Here is a 16,355-nt window from a genome sequence, read left to right on the forward strand (position 1 = left end):
AATGGAATTGCTAGTTGATAGGGTAAACATGTGGAACTCTAGTAGAATGCCAGACTGATTTTCAGTGTAGTTGTACCCATTTATACTCAAACTAGTATTGTTGGATCTTTTGTTTATTGGCTCTGCCTATGAAAGTCCCCTTGCTTATTTATTCTGTATTGGACTGTCTTTTTTTGTTGATTTATAGGAGTTCCTTATACTTTCTGATTAGGAGCGTGTTACAATTACTTTCTTTCAATCTCTGGTTTACCTTTTTACTTATCTTTTTAAAACAGAAGTTCTTACAGTTATTTGAATTCATTTTCCCCATCTTTTCCGTTATGAATCTTTGTCAAGATGTTCTCTTACATTATTTCCTGAAATGTTTTGGATTTTACCTTTCATACTTACCTCCTAGAATTGGTTTTTGTGTTGGAGTGAGATAGGGGTAAATGCTGTTGTTATTATAGTAAATGTAGATTCCTATTTGACCTAGTAGTACTAACTGAAAAATTATTTTCCACTGCTCTGTAACTTTTATCATAAATCAGTTGTTCAAGGATTAACTTTTTTTATGGTATGTGATTGTGATTAAAATTTTTTTCTTTTTTTTTTTTGTTTGGGTATTCAGTTATTCCATCACCCTTTGTTGAAAAGGCTGTCCTTTCTCCTCCACTGGATTTCTTTGGCATTTTTATGGGGTGTCAATTGACCATACATTTGTGGACCCTGTCCTCTGTTCTCTGATTCCTGTGTATCCTCACACCAATATCATGCTGTGTTTTTTTGTTTTGTTTTGTTTTTTCCTTTTAGTAAAGCTTAAGAACAACCTTTATTTTTTATTTTATTTTTGACTGCACCTGTGGCATGCAGAAGTTCCAAGGCCTGGCATCAAACCTGCACCACAGCAATGACAACGCCAGATCCTTAACCCACTAGACCACCAGGGAACTCCCCACAATGTCTTGATTATTATTGTAGTAGGCTTGTAATGCCATAGTGTGATTGCTCCTACTTTGTTCTTCATTTTCAAAATGATTTTGACTGTTATATATCATTTGCATTTTCATAGTCTCTTTAGAGTCAGCTTTTCCATTTCTATAGGCCTCCCAAGTCTACCTGGATTTTGACTGAAGTTGCTTTGATTCTGTAGATCTATTTGGAAGAACTGACATTTTAACAGTACTGAGTCTTTTTTGGTCCTTGAACGCAGATTCTCTCTGTTTACTTAAGTGTTCTTTAACTTCTCTCTTTTTTTTTTTAACTTTTTAGGGCTACACCTGTGCTGCATATGGAGATTCCCAGGCTAGGGGTCAAATTGGAGCCACAGCTGCTGGCCTACACCACAGCCACAGCAATGCCAGATCTGAGCTGCGTCTGCAACCTACACCACAGCTCACAGCAACGTTGGATCCATAACCCCCTGAGCGAGGCCAGGGATCAAATCCACAGCCTCATGGTTCCTAGTTGGATTCATTTCTGCTATGCCCCAACAGGAACTCCAAGTGTTCTTTAACTTCTTTCAGCAATGTTTTGTAGTTTATCATGTTTAGGTCTTGCATATATTTTCTTTAATTTACCACTATTTCATGATATTTGAATCCAGTGAAAATGGTATTTTTAATTTTGATTTCCCTGTTGTTTGTTGCTATTGGTTTTGTCTTATTATAATTTTACCATCTAATTTTGCAAATATTGAGGGAAATGTTAGAATTAGTTTAAAAGCTGTGATCTTTTATTGAAAGAAATGTCCAATAAGCTTTTTTTTTTCTTTTTTTTTTTTTAAGTGAGCTATGGGGTAGGATAAATTCAGTATGTGGACATTTAAGATATGTAAAGACATTATGTATTTTGTTTTATAAGTAAATATTTTATCTTGACTACATAATTTATCATCTTGTTCATGGTCTTGTTATTGTGTTATTTATAATAATTTCAAAAAATTATTAGATTCAAAATGTGCAAAGGTTTACTTTAACATTTTCTTTGTATTCTGTTTAGGAAATACTTAAAGAACAGCTGGCCAAGAAAGATGGTAGCCTCCAACAGTGGCGAGAAGAACGGGATCAACTGGTTGCAGCTTTAGAAATACAGCTGAAAACACTGATCTCCAGTAACGCACAGAAAGATAATGAAATTGAGCAACTAAAAAAGATCACATCAGAGGCTTCTAAAACAGTCAGTAGAATCTTTTTTTTTTTTTTTAAGATTCTTCTCACTTTATTTATTAATTTATTTTGGTCTTTTTGCCTTTTCTAGGGCCGCTCCCACGGCATATGGAGGTTCCCAGGCTAAGGGTCCAATCGGAGCTGTAGCTGCTGGTCTACACCAGAGCCACAGCAACACCAGATCCAAGCCGAGTCTGCGACCTGTACCCCACAGCTCAAGGCAACGCCGGATCCTTAATCCACTGAGCGAGGCCAGGGATCGAACCTGCAACCTCGTGGTTCCTAGTCAGATTCTTTAACCACTGAGCCACGACGGGAACTCCAGTCAGTAGAATCTTGTTCTTTCTTTGCCTTTTAAAATATAGAACAATTTTAAAATTCTTTGATTATTCTTAATAAAAATGTAAGTAGATCAGTGGGAAGTCATAGTTTGAAAAGATTATTTGGATGTTTGGCATGAATTTTGAGTTTTTCAGAGTTCTGATAGTTGACTCATCAATGACTAATTGAGAAATAGTACTTTCTCCAATATCTTGGTCATTATCTCTCAGGTAGAGTAATTAGAAAATAAACTACTGGTGATTTAGTCTCTGGCTTTAATATGTGGAAATGTGACTCAGCCTGAACTCTTGGTGATATTTAAATACTTGAGTCCATCCTAAATTTATGATAAAGATAAATTGTTTTTGAGAATAGTGGTGAGGAGATATGAATCATTCAGGAGTTACTTTTGTAATATTACCTTGGGGCTCAGGACCATGGATGAAGAGAGTATTGCATTTCACAGATAGCTATTTCCCAGGTAAATTGAATCAGGGTACATCTGAAGATAGTCTTTCCAGAGTAAATGATCTGATTTTAAAATCTGTTGTTGTAAAGCCTTCAGACTATTGGAAAATAAATGTGTGTATCTGTCTCTTATATCAAAAGAATTCATGATTGTAAGAGAAAGATTATCTGCTCAAAAAAAATGTATTAACATGTATAAATTGTACAGAATAGAAAGTTAGAGAAACTAGGTATTAGCTGCTGTCTGTGTGGTTTGGGGACCTTTGGGAAAATTACTTAACATTTCTGAACTTTAGAACAGAGATGGTGATGTCTTCTTAATAGAATTGTGAGAATTAATCGAACGAGTTCATAGACCAGTTAGCACGGTTTTTATCATGGTGGAAGTCAGTACATGCTAGTTGCTTTCCCCACTACGAATGCAGTAGAATCTTTTTTCATTTGACAGTTATGGGTAGGTAACATAAGAGATGCATTTGACTTTTGATTTTGATGGTAATGATAAGGTCCATGTTGGAATTTAATAAGTTTAAGAATATAATCTGATATTTCTTTTTGGATCCCTCAAGTAGGGTTTAGGAATAGAACATACCCTATGACTGATTAAGTGGGATGAAGAGGGTGCTGCAGGAGAAGGTCTAGTTATCAGTATGGTCGTTTCTGTTCTAATGATATAGTTACATTCCTAAGACGCCTCTAATTTTTCAAAATTGTGTTATCAAAGTGATTTTAGGGGTTCAAAGTCTAACTCAGTACAGACCAGGGTCATGTCATTTAACATCTCTACGTCTCTCTTTCCTCATCTGAAAAGTAGAAATGATGATTCTTGCCAAATCTAACTCAGAATTGCAGAGAAAGTAACATGAGAGAATATGTGTAAAAGACCTTAAAGTTGAAAATAATCTTTCAAATTTCTCTTTAGATCAGACTCAGAAGAGGCTTGGAAGTTACCCAGCCTTTCCTAAGTCTCTGAGGATGAAAGAGAGGAGGAAGGAGAGTTGGTCATTGATGAAGTCTTATTGCTTCCACTATTTAATCCACCAAAATCTTGATTTTATATTCTTTAGGTGAAGTATTTTAATGCATTTTCAGTTACAGTGGTTTATTGCTCTAATGTTTCCCTACTTTAGGAAAAACAAACCGTGGATGTCCAGCCCAGACCTATGAGTTCAGTGGATCCTGGCAAGGTTGAAACTGAACGTCAATCAACAAGTTTGGAAATTTCCAGGAATGAAGTAGAGGTGGGTATTTGATAACACAGTCCACTTTTTATCCCTCTTTATCAGTGACCATTAATTACTAAATAACACTTGCAAGTACAATTTAATCGGTTGTTATAGATGCCTTGCTATACAATTACATGTGTTTGCTATTGGCTTTGGGAAGGAAAACAAGCAGTTCTTTTGAGGAAGTTTGATCCCCAAAGGATATTAATCTCCTCTCAAAATGATACTGATCTTAAACAACAGGTTTTTTAATAAAGCAAATTTGATCACCCACACCAGGAGCACATGGCAGGTGTGGCAGCCAGCAACACCTCTCTCTTTTGCTGGGCAGCAGCCCAGGAGCCCTCTGCACCCTGTCTCCACCCCTGTTGCACTGTGTAAACCCAAAGGTATATTAAACTCTCAGACCTGAAAAAAAAAAAATGATCATCAGAAATAGGAAATCCTGGAGTTCCCATCATGGTGCGGCAGAAACGAATTTGACTAGGATCCATCAGGTTGTAGGTTTGCTCCCTGGCCTTGCTCAGTGGGTTAAGGATCTGGTGTTGCCATTAGCTGTGGTGTAGGTCACAGATGCAGCTGGGATCTGGTGTTGCTGTGGCTCTGGCGCAGGCTGGCAGCTACAGCTCCGATTTGACCCCTAACCTGGGAACCTTCACATGCTGCAAATGTGGCCCTAAAAACCAAAAAAAAAAAAAAATCCACAAAAGGTAAATATGTGTTGACTATTTTCTCTCATAAGTGGTCCCTTTAGTAAGCATTCTAGTAAATAGTATTTTTTTTTTTTTTGGAAATTTTACCCATTTAATAACTTTGTCACCAGCTCCCTTATTGCACAACTGGTTAAGGATCTTGCATTGTCACTGCTCTGGCTTGGGTTGCTGCTGTGGTGTGGGTTTGATCTCTGGCCCAGGAACATACTGTGGGTTCAGCCAAAAAAATTAAGTAGGTACTAAGAGAAGTAAGTCAGACAAAGAAGAACATCGTATTAAATCACATATATGTGGAATCCAAAAAAATGGTACAAATGAATTTATAAAAAAAATAAAAATAACTATCACCAAATTCCAATAACTCATAATGAATTTCCTTAATTTGTGGTGGGCTTGGAGTTCTGTGACTCTGGATAACATAGAGTTTCTCAAATTGCATATGAAATAGATAATTCTGTGTCACTTTTCAAAAATAAAATCTTAAAATACCTATTTTAAAAACGCATTTATGGAGTTCCCTTCATGGCGCAGCAGAAATGAATCCGACTAGAAACTGTGAGGTTGTGGGTTCAATCTTTGGCCTGCTCAGTGGGTTAAAGGATCTGGCGTTTCTGTGAGCTGTGGTGTGGGTTGCAGAGGCAACTTGGATCTAATGTTGCTCTGGCTGTGGTGTAGGCCAGCAGCTGTAGCTCCAATTCAACCCCTAGCCTGGGAACCTCCATATGCCATGGGTACTGCCCTAAAAAGCAAAAATTAAAGAAACCTGCATTTATTTGGAACATTTCTTTGTTGGGGATCTTACTGAGCATTGAGGATAAAGTCACAATCACCATCCTCAAGGAGTAAGAAATCTAGTAAGACAGCTGTTTAATGCCTACCTTGTTTGACCTTACGGACAAAGTGTTATGAAGAGAGTACTAAGAAGGAACACTGACTGAGGAAGAAAGAATGAATTTTGCCGGAGTGGTTTTGTGGACATGGATTAGAGAAGATGACATCATACTGGGATCTGAAGGCAAACAGGAGTTTTCCAAGTAGAGAATGAGAAGAGGAAGGGCGTTTTTAATCTGGGGAAATAACACAAGCCATTCCTACAAGGCTTCTTCAGTCAAGTTTCAGAAGAGTCATGATGTTACTTCCACTCCATGCTATTGAACTTGGAAGGCATTAAGGCCAGCTTATATTCAAGGAAGGGGAATGAGATTTCATCTCTCAATGAGAAGAGTAGTAAAGAATTTGCAGCACTCCACTCTGATGCAGTGGGTTAGGAATCTGACTGCAGAGGCTCAGGTTGCTGCGGAGGTATGGGTTTGATCCCCAGCCTAGTGTACTGGGTCAAAGGATCTGGCATTACTATAACTGTGGCTCAGATTCAGTCCCTGGCCCAGGAACTTCCTTACACCACGGATGATGGCCATTACAAAAAAAAGAATTTGCATCGAACGTTAGTTTAGCATAACTAGGATTCTCATTAAAAATCCTAGCTTCTCTCCTTTGGGATTTCTGATTTAGTAGGTTTGTAATCTTTTAAACAGTTTGTCTAGATTAATTCCTATGATGGTGCAAGTTTGGGAAATACTGATCTCTAAAGTTTCTCTCAGTTTTAACATACCATGTATAAACCTGGAGAAGATAGATATCTCAGTCTTTCTGTCTTTGCTGTGATGAATTTGACCCAGCAAACTTAATCTTTTCCAACTCATTGTCTTTAATAGGCTCTTGAGAGAATTTTTGGCAATTTAGAAATTCATGTTCTGCAAATAAGGTTTGTTTTCCTTTTGAATTCTGTTGTAGGATGGATCTGTAGTCCTTGACTCTTGTGAAGTGTCAACAGAAAATAACCGAACTAGTCGATTTCCAAAGCCTGAGTTAGAGATTCAGTTTACACCTTTACAGCCAAATAAAATGGCCGTGAAACACCCGGGTTGTACTACACCCGTGACGGTTAAGATTCCCAAGTCCCGGAAGAGGAAGAGTAATGAGATGGAGGAGGTAAATACTCAAATATTAAGTGGATTCAACAAACAAACATTATTATTATTAAGCTTAGTTGTAATATATAAACTCTGTTACATTGCCCTCCTGTTCATATGCACTGCTATTAGAGACCAAAATCATGATTTATTGTATATTTAATATACTTTAAGAATATTATTGTGGGGAGTTCCTGTTGTGGCGCAGTGGTTAACGAATCCGACTAGGAACCATGAGGTTGCTCAGTGGGTTAAGGATCCGGCGTTGCCGTGAGCTGTGGTGTAGGTTGCAGACGCGGCTCGGAACCTGCTTTGCTGTGGCTCTGGCGTAGGCCGGTGGCTACAGGTCCGATTCGACCCCTAGCCTGGGAACCTCCATATGCCGCGAGAGCGGCCTGAGAAATGGCAAAAAGATAAAAAAAGAAAAAAAAAAGAATATTATTGTAGTCCTCACACAAAAAGCTTATGGATTTAAAAATATATAATTTATTTCTTGTTTCAGTGAAGCTATGATATAGGCCAAATGATGTTGAATCATATTAGAGAACTATTTCAAGATAACAGTCCTATTCAGACTTTGTCACTTTCCTTTTAATGTAAGAGAAAGTTGGTAAAGAATTTAGAGAAGTTCCTGCTGTGGCACAGTGGCTTAAGAATCTGATTGCAGCAGCTCGGATTGCTGAGGAGGCATGTAATCCCTGGCCTGGAGCAGTGACTTAAAAGGATCTGGTGTTGCTGCAGCTGTGGCTTGGAGTCAATCCCTGGCTCAGGAATTTCCATATGCCAAGGATGTGGCAAAAAAAAAAAAAAAAAAAACAAAACAGAGAAGAGAGGAAAGTGAAGGGGAGGGAAATAAGAGAAACTGAAATGGCTTACTTGCATGGATATAATCTTTGTCATTTAATGAAAAACTTTTGTCTCTGTGGTCAGAGAAGGTTTTGGAAGAGAAATTCTTTTTCTGTGAGCCAGTATTAAAATCTGGGTCACTATTTAGTGACAAGCTAAAACTGATTTGCTTCTTCCTACTGCAGCTTTCTGATTGTGGGGTTACCAAACTTTCTGTCATATCCTAGCCATGCAGGTTTGGCAAGTCACATAAACTTAGATCCTCATTTTCCACCTTTTGGGAATAAAGAATTAGATCTAATACATTTTAAATGCTTTGTTTTTGCTTCACATGTGGTAGATACATAATAAATGGCATTATTTATTTTAAAAGAAATTATTTTAAGTTTAAAACTATAATTATAAATCTCTAGCACAATAACTTTTTCTCCAACTTATTTTTTTCACTCCTTTAAAGAGTAGTATATTTTCAAGCTGGTGGAAGAGCAGAAATAGCATTAACCATACTCCTCAGGCTCTCTGTCAGGTAATACATTTGCTGAATGAATATTATTTAGCATATTCCCTGCTACATGTAGAACACCTTTAGAGATTGTTTTGGAGAGCCTTAATTAACTTTTATTCTAAATGTGTTTAGTTTACACTTAGTACATTTTAGATACCATTAAGATACACTTGACCCTTGAACAGCATGAGGGCTAGGTGCCAGCTACTATGCAGTGACAATCTTGTGTAAATGAAATTCAGCCCTCTGTATGTGAGGCTCCCCATCTGTGGATCTGGCCAGTTGCAGATCATGTAGTTATGTGGTATTTATTTAGTATTGAAAAAAATCGGTGGATAAATGGACTCACACATTTCAAACTTGTGTTGTTCAAGGATCAACTATATAGTAAGTAGTTTAATTTCATCATCATCTAACTAACCCCTGTGTTGACCTTTTCTTGACTTATCTTTTTTAAGGGAAAAGGAAAAATTGGTGTACTCAGAGGGTTAAAATACAATTATTTCGTTCATTTTACTGTTGGTTTATACTCCCCATTTCAGAATAGATAACAGATTGTTGTAGATAAATCATGTAGAAACTTAACAGTTTTAACTGATTTTGCTAGCTCTTTATTACTGTAATAAACTGAGTGTTGTAAAGTCCTTAGGAAAATCATTTATATGATGCTATATTCTAATCTGTTGAAAACTCCAAAGAGTTCTTTATGAACACAAGTATGATAGAGTTATAATCTTTTTTCCTTTGCTTCCCCCTGTTTCCCATCTGTCTTTCTCCTTTCAGGAAAGCTGCTGCTTATAATCCTTATAACCTTGTAATTTGACCTTTACGGTTCAGTCATGATCTCAATGCTTCTCTTGCTTTTTTTTTTTTTCCGTTTTATGCTTATAATCTTTAGTACAACTAGGATTTGAACAAGTTCAGTGCAGTTAATATATTACAGAAGACTTTGTCTTAAGTAGGGATATGTGGGGAAGAGAGTATGATGTCATGCCTATTTAGTAGGGAAGATGAATATGTTTCTTTAACATTTTGCCTGTGCTCGTGATGAAGATTTTTGATTGTTTTTGTTTTCAGTGTTGCTAAATATCAATTAGAGGTAATGCACAGCATGATGTGGAAGTTGGGGAAAGAGTAGATAAATTGTGCTAAATTTTAAAGATTGGGATTTAAATAAAAGATGTTATCCTTTCCACTGTTTTTTATTTAGCTAATATAATTTTATTATGATGTGTGTGAAAAATTCATAACTTCAGTCATTTTACAGTAAAAACATCTTAAATGATCATCCTGTGCACTTAAACTTGCATATATTATGTATCAATAGTATCTCAGTGAAGTTGGGAAAAAAATACCACCATTGGTCAGGCTTTCTTAACTTCAGCTTAGTGGACATTTTGGGGCCAGACATTTCTTTGTGTTAGAGACTATTATCCTGTTATATTGTAGGTTTTTTAGCCGTATTTCTGGCCTCTACCTACTAGTTACTGAGAAACCTGCTCCTTGTCCTCAGCAATGACAACCAAAAGTATCTCCAGACATTTGCCAATGTCCTCTGGAGTCAGAATTGCCCCCAGTTAAGAAACACTTTTTTGGTTTTTTTTGTTTTCGTTCTTATCCCCTGCCCACCCCTCCCTGCCCTGAGTCTAGAGGGAGAAAGAAAATATTGTCAAGAAATTAATCAGTGTGAAATTCATTATTTTTAGGACTTTGTGAAATTTGAAAATAAGAAGAATGCGACACCCAGAACTAATTTGAAGTCCCCTATTTCTGAGCATGTAAATTCTTCTGTCAAAAAAGAGCAAAAGGTTTGTCTTTTAATTTGTCCAAAATTGACCATTTTCATAACTTATATTTACAAAGTAGAAGATCAAAATAAAGATTTCAGATTTAATTAGTAATTATCCAGAAATTGAGTTTTGTTCAGTTACAACTCATTTATCTTCCGTTTCCTATTCATCTGATTCAGCTTACAATATAACCTTTAGCATTTAGCAAGTAGCAGGTACTTCCTAATGTGCTCACCTCTGACTTAGCACTCTACCTGTCACACTCCTTTTACCATTCTCTGGCCCTTTCATTCCTCTTCTTGTGTGGTTTTTTGTTTGTTTGTTTGTTTGTCTTTTGTCCTTTTTAGGGCCGCACCCTCAGCATGTGGAGGTTCCCAGGCTAGGGGTCCAATTGGAGCTCTTGCTGCCAGCCTACACCAGAGCCACAGCAACACCAGATCCAAGCCTCCTCTGCAGCATACAGCTCATGGCAACGCTGGATCCTTAACCCACTGAGTGAGACCAGGTATCGAACCCACAACCTCATGGTTCCTAGTTGGATTCGTTTCTGCTGCCCCACGACGGGAACTCCTCCTTGTGTTCTTGATCCCAAGTTCTCTGCCTGAGAATTCATAACCTGTGTCTGGCCTCTTTAATTCAACTGTGGCTATAACTGTTTCCTTCTGACATTCGTCATCAATAATAACAAAAAACGTTTGTTTATTAGGTTTCCACTCGCCCATCATCTAAGAAAACGTACTCCTTACGGAGTCAGGCATCCACAATCAGTATAAATGTGCCCACTAAGAAAAAAGAAGGAGCGCTACAGAAATTTGGAGACTTCTTACAACATTCTCCAACTATTCTTCAATCAAAAGGTTTGTAGAGTAGTAATTAAATGGCTTTGTATATTAGGTATATGGTGTTTTCTAATATCTGGTAGGTGTTTAAACTCAGTAACAGTGACTATTATATTTCAAATAGACATTGTCCTGTGTTAGGTACTGTGGGAGGAAACATAAAAGGGTGGTAAGTCGTGGTGTTCAAGTTATTGATCCAGAGTAGGCTATTTAATGTAGTTATAGAGATGCCAGCAAACTTCTATAGTAGTATTGCAAGAAGAGAGCTATTTTGTTTTGGGCCATGGGAAGATTTTATAGAGGAGATGGGATTTAACCTGGATTTTGAAATGTTGGAAGATTATACCTCCTAGAGATAATCACTGTATATATTATGGCATATATTCTAGAGATTTTTTCTTCTATGTGGATAAGCATTACCTAATCACATATATCAAAAACATTTCTATAAATATCTATTGTTTAGTTGCCACAAGTATAGTACCAGGAGAATGTAAGGAATGTGCAGGCAATTCCAGATCGCAGTATGCATCTGGCATGTAGAATGTGGAGAGATTATTGGGAGGAAGAGGGCAGAAAGGAGTGAGTTTTGGTGAGATGACCTGAGGGTTAGCAGTAGAGTCTACCACTAAGTTGGTCGTCTCCACTGCTAATAGTCTCTCTAAATTGGAATCTAGAGGTTGGGAGAATGAGTAGGGGAAAGGACTAAAAGCAGAGGATAGTTGAATTGAGTCAAATTGATTGTGTAAAAATAGTTTCTTTAAAAACATACCGCAGAGATTCCAAAACTTTCTTGGTTCACAGTGCCCTTAATGTCTCAGTAATTTTTATCAATGTGTTCATGCACCCAAAGAAACACCTATAGTCCTATCTTTAGTACTTAAGGCCAAACAACCACTGAAAATTCAGCTTCTGAAAATCTAGGTTGCCAAAATATGTCATCATCAAAGGGAAAGTAATGTGATGATACCCTTTTTGAAAGTGTGAACTACCCTGAGCTATTGAGTCTGTGTTTTTCTCAAAGATTTAAAATACTCCAGGAGTTCCTGTCGTGGCTCAGTGGTTAACGAATCCGACTAGGAACCATGAGGTTGTGGGTTCGATCCCTGGCCTTGCTCAGTGGGTTAAGGACCCAGCGTTGCCGTGAGCTGTGGTGTAGGTCGAAGACGAGGCTCGGATCCCACGTTGCTGTGGCTCTGGCGTAGGCCAGTGGCTACAGCTTGTATTCGACCCCTAGCCTGGGAACCTCCGTATGCCCAAGAAATGGCAAAAAGACAAAAATTAAAAAATAATAACATAAATAAATAAATAAAATATTCCAGGGTGCTCTTGTGAATTTGCTGTGGCATATCTTGGTGTATGGTTTGAGAATTTCAGACTTACCAGACCCATTTAGATATATTTTTTGAAAAATATATGCATTCATTGAAAGGTATAGTTTATATAAGCATAGAAAATATCCAGAGAGACAAACAGAAAATTGTTAAGTATCTAAATTTGGAGAGTTGGGAATTGTTATTTTAGCTTCTTATGTATTTTATTTAAATACTGACCGCTGCTTATATATTAAAAATAAATACCTTTTTAAGGACTGGGAAGTACCCCTCATGGTAATGAGTCCCTTATTTTGTTAATTCAGCTCCTTGACAGCTTCCCTACCTATATAGCTGGTGTGGATGTTTAAAAAAACTTAATTTCTAGGAATATAAAGTATCCCTGTTTTTGTAACTATAGTACATGTCTGTTGATGACTTGGAAGTACAGAGAAAAAAGAAGAAAATGGAGATTAGTTCTTAAAATTCTGCTGCTCTGACAATTACTATTAATCCATTACTCAGTATCACTGGTCTTGCAGTTTATCCCTTTTGTCTGCCTCCTCTCCATTTAGTACATGGAAGCCAAAGTGATCTTTTCAAACTGCAAATTGAATTATTTAAACTGTAATTTTTTATTTTCTTATTATCTTTTTCAGCTCTACAAGTGCAAAATATCTGTCTTTATTTCAGCTCTATAAGTGCAAAATGTCTGGTTTATATTCTCAGCTGCTTAGTATAGTGGCTGGCGCATTAGTAGTGAGGAGTCTGGAGCCTGCAGCCCCAAATCCTATATGTGGTTTGTTTCAGGCTGACCATAGAAAAACAAAGGTTTTACTGATTAGGCCTCATGGTGAGAGCTGCCCTCCCTACATGAAATGCAGTTTCCGAAGGGAGTTAGTTAGGGACTTAGCTTTCCTGCTGGCCATATCCTCACAACATATCTGCATTCCTAGCCTGGATGCCTTCATTTGGATCCTCTTGGGGGCCTTCGGTAGAGAACTTCCTCAGGCACCTCTGCCAAAGACCTTCTTATGATGGGAAAGAGGAGAGAATCTTGAAGACACTTTTCTCCACTCTGTTTTCCACTTCTAGCCAGTCCCCCCTGGTGTCCAGCCCCAAGTCCATAAAACAGTTGTTTATGCTCATTTGGCAGTGAGGTGACCCCAGCTTCTGTCCTGGTCCACCTGGTCCATCGTTGCATGGGAGGGAGTATGGAAGGGAGGTGGTAGTTGACACTTTATAAGGTTTAGCCTCTTACTTACTCCACTGTAGTAAGTGGTTACAGACTTGATTGTAAACTCTGATTTTGACTTGTTTTTATTAGTTGCCCCAACATCTGGCAGCTCAGCTCTGAGGCTCAGCTCAGCCCTTGACAAGTAGACCCTCAATTCAGCATATTTATTTAAATGTGTTTTATTTTATTTTATTTTATTTGCCACTTCCATGGCACGTATAAGTTCCTGGGCCATGGATTGAGCCCAAACTGTTGGAATGACAACACTGGGTCCTTAACCTACCACACCACAGGGGAACTCCCTTAAATGTGTTTTCTATATTTAAAAATATATATGGTTGATACCATATGTATATGCATTTTATATCCAGGAGTTTTTCCAAATGGAAGTAAATTTTCAGTTAAAATCAGTATGTGTCTCTTAAAAAAACATATGCAAAGTAAAAACTTAAAAAATTCTTATTCTGCTTCCCAGAAGCAGTCAACTGTTAACAGTTTGGTTTCCATCTTTTACTCTAATGTGTGTGCTCGCACGCATGTGCATATATTAAACTAGAAGTAAAGGTCTCAAAATGAACAAGTTACTTTCACTTAATATTCATTGTGGACATATTTACGTGTGAATACTGAACTAGCTCTGCCACCTGATTGTTAATGCTGCAAAGTGCACCATATGGGTATCCTGCTCCTTTCCTTGATGTAGCATAAACCTCTTCCAAGTCATTAAAAACTTCTGGGTTTTATTGGTTGTACTGTAATTTACTAAATCTTTTCTGTGTTGAACATTAGTGAAATGATATTTTATTTATTTGTCTTTTTGTTTTTGCTGTTGATCATCATTTCATGAGTTTATTAGGCATTAATTTTTTTCCTTGTGAGTTTTTTGTTCATATCCTTTAACCATTTATATAAATAGTAGTGCTTTTTAATATGGTTCTCATTAGGATTTCAAACCTGAATTAAAAATTATTTCAGGATTTAATGTATTTTTTTCATAGCAAAGAAGATAATTGAAACAATGAGCTCTTCAAAGCTCTCAAATGTAGAAGTAAGTAAAGAAACTGTGTCTCGACCAAAACGAGCCAAACGGAAATTGTACACAAGTGAAATTTCTTCGCCTATTGATATATCTGGCCAGGTGGTAAGCTATTTCAGTTGTCCTAAAAGTAAAATTGTTCATTTTCTTTTTAATTGTGAAGTATTCATAATAATTTGAATCTTATAATGGTTTGAGTTTTTAATTCTGTAGATCAGATATTTTAAAACATGGTTTAAATGTTACTTTTGGACTTAGATATGTAAGTTTATAATAATTGAATAAAAATGCTGCATTAGTGTGTATATTTGTATATGCATCTGCATTTGTAAACTCATCAGAGGAATTTTAATTCCATCAGTAAAATTATCACTGTTTAATAGGTTATTGGTTTTTAACGTCTCTTTTTCTTATCTTTATTACAAGAGTTGTACAAATCTGGGCCTGAGTCTGCCTGAGAAATACAGAGTAGACATTCAGTCATTTCCTCCCACTTTTCCTCTAAGGCTTCTAGGTTCTCTTAAGAAGAGACTAGTTTGTCACCCCGACTCTATGACTCATTCTCCTCACTCAGAACAGGCTGTGCTATTACAGGGAAAGTTCTAATTTTCTATCATGGTTGCTTTTGCCAGTGGATGAAAGTGAATATGGAAAAGTAATTAAAGGAAAAGCCTCCTATAGGAAGTGGCCAAGAAAAATCAGGGGAGAGACCTTTTGCAACAGTAGCTATCAGATGTAAGATAGACACTTGAAGCAAGTAGTAAAGGATTAAGGTTGTTATTAGAACACGCTTTTGGAAGTACTATTCCCTTGGTTACTTTTTTCCATCTGCCTGATAAATATATAATGACTGAAATTATTTCTCGGTTGCAAAATAATGCTCTAAGTTGTATACTTGTTACTGCAAAAGATCATTTCTTTCTTTTTTTTTTTTTTGTCTTTCTGTCTTTTTTAGGGCCTTACCTGAGGCCTATGGAGGTTCCTAGGCTAGGGGTCCAATCAGAGCTGTAGCCGCCAGCCTAGGCCAGGGCCACAGCAACGCAAGATCCGATCTGTGACACCACAGCTCATGGCAACACTGGATCCTTAACCCACTGAGCGGGGTCAGGGATTGAACCTGTGTCCTCGTAGATGCCAGTCAGGTTTGTTAACCACTGAGCCATGATGGGAACTCCCAAAAGATCATTTCTTAAAAATGATTTGAGGCACTTGTCTCCAAATATTTTAGTAATTATTTCAAGCTAAGTATGTCCCTGAATTCAACAAAAAGTGTAGATTATTATAATTCCAGAATTAGTAGTGTTTAAAGAATCTTTTATAAAATCTACTTTAGGCATGATTTTTTGTAGAAGATATATACGTGCTGTCTAGAAGGACAAGACAATACTGTAATATATTATTTCAACGATTAAGAAAATGAACACATCTTATTAAGTAAGCTTTCAGTTTTATTTTCATTTATAAAAATTATGAAATTGTTAATTTCAGATTTTGATGGACCATAAAGTGAAAGAAAGTGATCATCAGATTCTGAAACGGCGACTTCGAACTAAAACAGCCAAATAAATCACTTATAGAGAATGGGTTAATATATTTTATATTCATAATCATTGTAACTTGCATCCTGACTTTTTAAAGTTAATTGTATATACTGTGATACGTAAAATCCCTTTGTATATACATTGCTATTTTATAATAGTATAATTTTAATTCAATAAAGAAAATGTCAACAATAAATTTACTTATCTACTTTTCTAAGGCTTTTAAATAATAGCTTCTTTTCTAACTGTATGTATTTTCCCATTATCCCAGACATGGGACCAGTGAGTATCTGAGGAAAGATGCTGTTATTTTTGTTTGTTTTTCTATATATAGATGTTATAGGACAGAAATTTGGTTTACTTATATTTAACAGTATTTTAGGAATTGTTTTAGTGTGTC

At 36.8% G+C, this 16,355-nt stretch overlaps 1 protein-coding gene across 6 annotated transcripts in view; it reads left to right on the forward strand.

Moving 5' to 3' along the window:
• Positions 1–16,150, forward strand: part of KIF20B (kinesin family member 20B) — a 76,096-nt gene extending 59,946 nt beyond the window's left edge. For 3 of the 6 annotated variants that reach the window (XM_047761533.1, XM_047761532.1, XM_047761535.1), the window contains exons 27-33: positions 1,981–2,157; positions 4,067–4,177; positions 6,670–6,867; positions 9,906–10,007; positions 10,696–10,846; positions 14,377–14,519; positions 15,903–16,148. In XM_047761533.1, coding sequence (XP_047617489.1) covers positions 1,981–2,157; positions 4,067–4,177; positions 6,670–6,867; positions 9,906–10,007; positions 10,696–10,846; positions 14,377–14,519; positions 15,903–15,980 — 960 coding nt within the window. In that variant the 3' untranslated portion in view covers positions 15,981–16,148. Of the gene's footprint in view, positions 1–1,980; positions 2,158–4,066; positions 4,178–6,669; positions 6,868–8,151; positions 8,221–9,905; positions 10,008–10,695; positions 10,847–14,376; positions 14,520–15,902 lie in introns of all 6 variants that reach the window. The other 3 variants (XM_047761534.1, XM_047761537.1, XM_047761536.1) reach the window with 3 other exon arrangements.
• The last annotated feature ends 205 nt before the right edge of the window (positions 16,151–16,355 follow it).

This window comes from Phacochoerus africanus, chromosome 15, assembly GCF_016906955.1.
Source record: "Phacochoerus africanus isolate WHEZ1 chromosome 15, ROS_Pafr_v1, whole genome shotgun sequence".
NCBI lineage: Eukaryota > Metazoa > Chordata > Mammalia > Artiodactyla > Suidae > Phacochoerus > Phacochoerus africanus.